Source organism: Melanaphis sacchari, unplaced genomic scaffold, assembly GCF_002803265.2.
Source record: "Melanaphis sacchari strain LSU unplaced genomic scaffold, SCAv2.0 Contig780_pilon_pilon, whole genome shotgun sequence".
Lineage (NCBI taxonomy): Eukaryota > Metazoa > Arthropoda > Insecta > Hemiptera > Aphididae > Melanaphis > Melanaphis sacchari.
In genome coordinates this window covers 1,145-9,959 of record NW_020271548.1, presented here as the reverse complement: position 1 = coordinate 9,959, position 8,815 = coordinate 1,145, and the positions used below count along the sequence as shown (strand labels likewise).

At 40.0% G+C, this 8,815-nt stretch overlaps 1 protein-coding gene across 1 annotated transcript; it reads right to left on the bottom strand.

Annotated features, from left to right (window-relative positions):
* Nucleotides 1-1,907: 1,907 nt before the first annotated feature.
* Nucleotides 1,908-7,097, bottom strand: LOC112601423. The gene has a single exon (XM_025349058.1). The coding sequence runs from the start codon at nt 7,095-7,097 to the stop codon at nt 1,908-1,910; it is 5,190 nt and encodes a 1,729-aa protein (XP_025204843.1).
* Between the last annotated feature and the right edge of the window lie 1,718 nt (nt 7,098-8,815).

Here is an 8,815-nt window from a genome sequence, read left to right as displayed (position 1 = left end):
ATATTATTACATTCCATTATAGTATAATTATTACATCCACGATACATGTATATATATATATATCTATATATCATCATCATATCTAAATTCGGCGATCACACAATTAATTCTTCCGTCCTTGCTCTATCTATTGGATTCCGGGCTGATTATCGGTAATGAACGTGAGCAGCAGATTAGACGTTAGTTGTCGTCGATATTATCATTATTATCGAACGTTATCGAATATTGATGAGTTATATTTTATATTATTATTTTTGTATGTTATTCTTATTACGTGCATATGTGTGTACTGTTAAGAAACATTTTGGCAGTCACAGCATATTTATATAGATATACTCAACAATATCAATAAATTAGTATTTAATATCTATCTTTATTTTACTACATATAAAACCAGTGGCAGTAACACGACTGCGCACCTTTATCTTTTTCTTTGAGTAAACACAAATATTCAAATAATTTTTATATTTTAGATTAACATTAATAATAACTAATACGTAAATAAAAATCTTAATATATCAACAATAATTAAGCGTCAAAGTAGAAATAATACACATATTGTCTATAAAATAAAGAATTAGATTTACTTATAACGACGACAAGTGATAATAATATTAACGTATAGTAAGTCAAAAATAGAAAATAAAATAAAAATAAAGATCACAGTAATTTATTATTACGCGTCAAAAATATATATATATATCAATCATCAGTTCTTATAAACTTTTGCACAAAATGTGGTCCTAATGTCAGTAAATGTTTATTTAAAGAAATTTTGCATTTTTATATTTTTCCAAGTATTTATTATAAGCAATAAATGCACTGAACGAAGCATATCAAGTGTTTCGCCAACACCGGACTTACCTTAATTGGCTCGTGGACGGCGATGACTCGTGAACTGATAGGGGACGGGTGAGGAGTACAAATAATATAATAATAAAGAAAAGTGAATATTGAAACAATATATATAGGCTATGATAAATATGCGAACGTTTATTTACATAAATATAACAATTGAACCCAATATAATAATAATAGAATAATAGCAAGAGCTTTAATAATAATAACAGAAAGATATTTAATAATAATAACATCAAAATATTTAATAATACTAATATCAAAATTGAGGTACCTCAAGGAATAGAGAAAGATGAATTCTTTCATTGACCGGAGCTGGCAGTATCCAGAACTGGATCGAACTCGTTCCGACTCACCGGAACTGGCGAAAGGATGAACGTCGGAGAGTTGATGTTAACAACAACAATATAATAACCAAAACTGGTAAAAGAACAATAAAATGTGTATTCAAAGCCGAACACGTGTTTCTTCAAAAGAGAGCACCAAGACAACACGGACGTCACGAACAACTTGTATGACAACGACCATAATAATAATGAATCGGTCAAGAATGATCGGGTGCGCAACGTCGCAATATCGTCGTAGGCCGTGCGTTCCAGCTGAACGGCGGCCTACGATTTCTCGACCAAGGGGGGTGTCCGAATATTGTACCAACTTGCGCGAACATACTCCCCCCTTGGGAGACGTAGTCTCACAAAACTGGAACCAGAACTAGAACTGGAACTGGAACTGGAACTGAAACTGGAACTCCTTGTTCATGTTAGTGGCTGCTATGGACTCCTCAAGAGAAGGAAGTAGATGGATAACAAAGGAATTCTTAATTACATTTTTTTTTTTTTTTTATAAACAACACAATAAATACAAACGACTGATAAGATATAAAATACAAATAAAAACATACTAATAACGACATAATAATAAAGTGATAATAAAATGCCCCCTTACTCTGCCAGGCCGAGTCACCGGCGCCCATACACCGGTAGCACAACGGTTCAGAACTGAAAGAGTGGCTAAACAATGGGGGTAAGCTGTACATAGGTATATGCATCCTATTCTGTGGGTAAGCGAACCAGCTTAACCACAGGTCTAACCAACGGACCCTGTCCGGTCAGGAGCTTAACAACGCGAACTACATTGTCTTGTCCGGGCAGTAACTCTACGACCCTACCTAGGCGCCAACTTAATGGAGTAGATGAATCCTTTATTAACACTAAATCCCCGACTCTGAGCTGAGTATCGGCGGAGGTCCATTTTGAACGAAGCTGTAGACTATTGAGGTATTCAGAGGACCACCTCTTCCAGAACGCCTGGTAACACTGGTGGAGGAGCTTCCACCTGGAAGTTAAATGACTGGGAGCTTCTAACACGTCTGATTCGGGAACACTCAGCAGCGGTTGTCCTATGAGGAAATGACCTGGTGTCAAACTTTCTAAATCTCCGGGATCTGAAGATAGTGGTGTTAATGGTCTCGAATTTAGGACCGATTCGATTCGACAAACCACTGTCGTAAGTTCCTCGTAGGTTAAGATGTGGGCACCTACCACACGGACCAACAACCTTTTCATGGATCTTACCGCCGCTTCCCAAAGACCCCCGAAGTGTGGAGCACTGGGGGGGTTAAAATGCCAACTGCACGGGAAGTGTGAGCTTAGGTGATCCTGAACCTTTGCATCAGAGAAGAACTTACAGAGCTGTTTTGACGCACCTACAAAATTTGTGCCGCAGTCAGAATAGATGTCGGACGGTAGACCGCGACGCGCCACGAATCGATCCAGCGCAGCTAAAAAGGCGGGTGTAGACAGATCAGAGACTATTTCAAGGTGAACCGCTTTCACCGTCATGCAGACAAACACGGAAATATAAACTTTATACTCTCTGGCCTTCCTAAGCTTGAGCTCTTTCATCAGGAGAGGGCCAGCGAAATCAATGCCTACCTTTGAAAAGGGACGACACTGTAACACCCGTGACGCTGGTAAGTCAGCCATGATTGGTTGTGGATTTACTGCCGATAACCGGACACATATTATACAGTTTTCAATTTCTGAACCGATCACTCGTCTGGCAGACAATATCCAAAACTGTTTCGAAATGAGATACATCACTAGCCGATTGCCAGAGTGGCACGAGAAAACATGCCAATGCCGTACAATCAATCTCGACAAATACGACATTTTTGCTAACAAAATTGGATGTTTCTGGCGGGCTGGAATTTGTGAATTGTTTAATCTACCCCCTACTCGAATAATGCCTTCAGAGTCCAGAAATGGAGATAACCGAGCCAGCTGCTTACATGAAATCCTAGATTTTTGTGACAATTCTTTTCGTAGTGAATGGAGGTAGACGGACTGAGAACACCGAACTATGTTCATTAATGCTTCGTTGAGCTCAACGAATGATATTGGTCCTAATGGCGTAAGCCTTTTCTTACATAACGACACAAACCGTCGTACCCATACAATAACACGGAGCATATGCTGATATGATGAAAATCGGTCAAACCATTCATGATTTTGATCAGAGCTGATCAAAAACGAATTTACTTTTATTTCCGGAAGTTGTTCGATGGGAACCCGAGGCAAATCAAATGGCCAACTTTCAACACTGTTATAAAGGAACCTAGGACCATTCCAGTATAGATTGTGATTTCTGAGTTCCGATGGTTTCAGCCCACGGGACGCGCAATCTGCCGGGTTATCTTCAGACGGCACGTGCAACCATTTGCAATCTGGTAACAACTGGTTAATTTTGTTAATTCGATTAGATACGAAAATTTTGTAAGACACTTGAGGAGTAGTAAGCCACGATAAAACGATAGAAGAATCTGTCCAAGCATAGACTTTCGAAATCATTAACTGAGCTGTTAATGTTTCCCAAACTCGAGCCATCCACCGTGCCAGAAGACCTGCTCCACACAGTTCTAACCTGGGAACTGTCATGTCGTGAAGTGGCGCTAACTTGGTTTTGGATCCTAAGAATCGAATTTTTACCTGACCGTCTGGAGAAACAATACGCAAATAAATAAGAGCGGCGTATCCACGTACCGACGCATCGCAGAACCCACAAAGATTGTAGACGGATCCCAACTGGATTCCTACAAATCGAGGGATGCGAATTAGGGATAGGGAGGGTAAGTCGGACACGAGCTGTGACCACAATTCCTCAATCTCGAGCGGTAGTCTGTCATCCCAAGCTATTCCGGATAGCCATATTAATTGCATTATGTGTTTCGCGAATAACAAGACCGGCGCCAAAAAACCTAACGGGTCATAAATCCTAGCAATAACTGACAGAACCCCACGTTTGGTGTGGACAAATTTTATTGAGCTAAAGTCATAACCTAATGAGTCTTCTTCTGAATTCCAATTTAGACCTAAAACCCGAATAATAGTACCTTCATCGTCGAAAGACAACGTTCCTGAAGCACAATCCTCTCCTGGAATCCCTTCAAGTAGCTCTGGAGTGCTAGAAGACCATTTCTTTAATTCAAACCCATGGTTTTCCAAAGTCTTGACAAGATTATGCCTTAATTCACCAGCTTCATCTAACGTAGCGGCACCAGTGCAGATATCGTCCATATAAGTTTGGAGCCGGAGAGCCTTCTGAACTGAAGGAAACTGTGTACCACAACGATCAGCAATATCATGTAATACTCTTAAGGCCAAGAAAGGAGCGCTGTTAACACCATACGTAACAGTATTAAGCTCGAATTCTTTCAGCGCATCTACTGGAGTAGCTCTCCACAAGATGTGTTGATATCCACGATCATCAGCATTCACCTTAATTTGTCTGTACATCTTACAGATATCGGTTGAGAAAGCGAAGCGATATAACCGAAAACCGAGCAATACATCCACTATATCCCGCTGAAGTTTTGGACCTACATACAAGGTATCATTTAACGATTTGCCTGATGCACTACGAGCCGACGCGTCGAAAACCACACGTAATTTTGACTTCCCGCTTTCCTGTTTCCATACAGCGTGGTGCGGAATAATATACCGACCCGGGTTCTTCGCAACAGACATGTGACCCAACGCCTCGTATTCCTTCATAAAATTACGATAGGCAACACCCAAGTCCTTATTCTGGTTTAATCTTCGTTCCAGATATTCGAAGCGTTGGACCGCAATTTTATGCATACCGTCGAACGTGGGATCCAGCTGATCTCGTCTGAACGGCAATGGCACGCTGTATCGACCCTCTGTATCGATAGTAGACTTGGCGGCAAATCTGTCCTCACAATATCCCTCGTCAGTAAATTGTAGCGGAGCTTCATCTGGCTCTTCCACTTTCCAGAACCGCTCCATCAACGATTCCATAGAAACTGAAAGGGTTGTAAACATACAACACGCATTCAAGTTTCTCTCCTGGAAAACCGGACCAATTAACACCCATCCAAATACTGAGCTGTATGCGGATGGGAGTCCGTGACCTAATTGCCGCTGTTCACCAATCCACACCTGTGGAAATACGTCTGCCCCCAACAGAAGTTCAACCGGAGCTGGTGTATCAAAATGGGGATCTGCGAGTTTCAAATGGGAACAGCTTTCCCTGATTCCGGCAATTAATCGACGGTTCGGCATATCCGCAGTGATGGCGGGTAGCACCCACGCTTTCATTGTTATGACCGGAGCTGTGTCATGACGCGGACGAACAGTTAGATCTACTGTACCTAATACATCCGGAACACTCTGACCAGAGAGCCCTGTCACTGAAGCAGTCCATCTCGACCGCCTAAGACCCAACCGATCTGAACATTTTGCCGTAATTACGCTGATCTGCGATCCCGAATCAATAATTGCCCTGACTGGTTGGATTTCCCCTCCAGAGTCTTTGATAAATACCACTGCTGTACCTAGCAATACCGACGGAGTTGAGCGTGATCCAAATAATACTGCGGGTGACTGTTCAACTGTCTTGTTTTGACTCTGATGAACATCCCTATGAAGTAGTTGATGGTGGCGTCTTTTGCATTTCGGACAGGTTTCCTTGCATTTATTTGACCAATGTAAGCTGCTAAAACACGACATGCATAGTCTATGTTTTGAGACCACCTCATATCTACCATCCACCGTCAGATCTTTGAAGGCCGAACAATTGCTCAAATGATGCGACTCCTTACAATTCGGGCACTCATCAGTTTTAGTAATTGGAGCACCTGAGGACTTGGTGATTGTCAACGACGTAGCTACCGTTGGTTTCTGTGACCACTTCTTCTGCGGTTTCGAGGACGAGCTCTTAGCATTGGTAACGGAAGAAGACCCTCCTGCTAACTGCAATACTTGAATCCGGTTCTTGACAAACTTGAATAAATCCTGAGCCTTTGGGTATTCGTCTTGATTAGTAGTTTCAAATAGTCGACGTGATAGAACTGGAAGAGAACGAAAGGCCACCGAAAATAGCAGAAAATCACCTAAGTTTGGAATTTCTAGCGACTCAAGGATAGCGATATTTTCATCGAATGTGCACAGGAACTTATTTAAGGAAGCAACAGACTCTTGCTGCATTTCCGGAGCAGATAATATAGAATCTATTAGGGAAGACGCCAAACGACGGGGTTGATCGTAACGCTCCACCAGAGCAGCCCAAGCGATTGAATACGTATCATTTGATACCGTTATACCCTTAACCACGTCAGATGCCTCACACTGTAGACAACTTAATAGATAATAAAATTTTTCGATATTCGAAATATTAGACCGACTGTCCACCAAAGCTATAAATCGATCTCGAAACACCGGCCAGTCTGCCAATTCCCCTTCAAAGCGAGGCAAAGGAATTTCGGGTAAACGTACTGAATGAGACGACTGAATTACGGGAGTCACTAAAGCTTGACCCTCGACCGATTTCGATGGGCTGTCTGAACTGCCAGCTGCCTCAGACTCCCTCGCACACCTGGGAGCTTCAAGTGATGACTCGGATTTATTTGAAACAGACGAGAAACGGTTGGCCATAGCTCTGGCCGAGACTAGTATCTCATTTGTCTCCACTTCGACAGAACTCGAAAAATTGTCTTCTTCGCCTAACTCTATTAACGCCTCTAAAACCGCATCGTTTTCGATTACGAATTTTCCCCACAGATCCGTGAGATCATCAACAGCGATTAAAAATTTCTGTCGGGCAATCGGATCTGATTCACCAGACACTCCCAAATCAAAGATAGATTTAATACGGTCAACTACCGTTGCGCGTTTAGCTAACGCGCGCTTTTTGGATCTTTTTGCGCGGTCTTCGTCCATTATGAGGCAAATACCAAATTATAATAAAACCAAAACCCAAAGAGATTATATAAAAATAAATAAAATCCAGCTACAAATGAAACAAAATGACTAGCGATTATGCAAAATAACGAGTAACGTAACAACTATGAAACTATCGAAAACGATAACCGCAAATAGATACACACGAATAAAATAATAACACTGATACGAGCGTATCACTAATATAAACAAATATAATAAATTTGATCAGGTCTGATTAACCGAACGTAAATACCACAACTCGCAATCACGTCTGACGATTAATAATAATTATAAAACGAAATTTAAAAACGTGCAGTGATCGCACCACCAATCACATGACACGTACGCGCGGTGTAAAACAAAATTATATAATAAACATAAGGTAAATACGATAACATGAATAAGACTAATGTATATTGTAAAGAAAATAACTATTATCTCAACGCAAATAATAATATAGGTAGACCAAATATATAATATTAAAACAATCCTATTATGAACATTAATAATATACGCTCTTCTAATATATTAATAGGCACAAAATAATAAACACTACGGACAAGGCGTACCGCGTAATGATAATAATAAACTACTTAATAATTGCGCGATAATATTATGCGTTACCTACGTCGCGACATATTTGATTGCAAAATAAAATATCTTTTATTGTAAGAGACGTTAATACTAATTTAAAATAAAACTGCAAATCTTAATATACTAACTATATTATACCAAGATGACCACCCAAAGTACAGCTTACCCACAAGTTCCCACAGAACACTAATAAAGAAAAAATACAATACTAACCACGCTCTGCTACCAAATGTTTCGCCAACACCGGACTTACCTTAATTGGCTCGTGGACGGCGATGACTCGTGAACTGATAGGGGACGGGTGAGGAGTACAAATAATATAATAATAAAGAAAAGTGAATATTGAAACAATATATATAGGCTATGATAAATATGCGAACGTTTATTTACATAAATATAACAATGAACCCAATATAATAATAATAGAATAATAGCAAGAGCTTTAATAATAATAACAGAAAGATATTTAATAATAATAATACAAAATATTTAATATAATAGCAAATTGAGGTACTCAGGAATAAGAAAGATGAACTTTCATTGACCGGAGCTGGCAGTATCCAGAACTGATCAACTCGTTCCCGACTCACCGGAACTGGCAGATGAACGTGGAGAGTTGAGTGTTAACAAAACAATATAATAACCAAACTGGTAAAGAACCAATAAATGTGATTCAAAGCCGAACACGTGTTTCTTAAAAGAGAGCACCAAGACAACATGAACTTAGCGTCAACGAACATAATAATAATGAATCAGTCAAGAATGATAGGTGCGCAACGTCGTAATATCGTCGAGGCCGCGCGTTCCAGCTGAACGGACGGCCTACGATTTCGACCAGAAACTGAATATTGTACCAACTGCGCGAACAAGTAATATCCAAGAACATTAAATCATACACCATAAAATATCTTCTGTTTTCCTTCTTTCCCCCTACTATTAATTCAAAACTAAGAATATTTCAAATATTTTGGCAAAAATTTTGATAGGCGATTTCAATGCCATTACTTCTCTATGGGAGCATCATCATATGACAATTCAGAGAAAAATTACGAAAGCTTGTAATTCAATTATACCAGCATATATTCTTAAATGGCCCATCTACTGGACAACACCAAAATAAA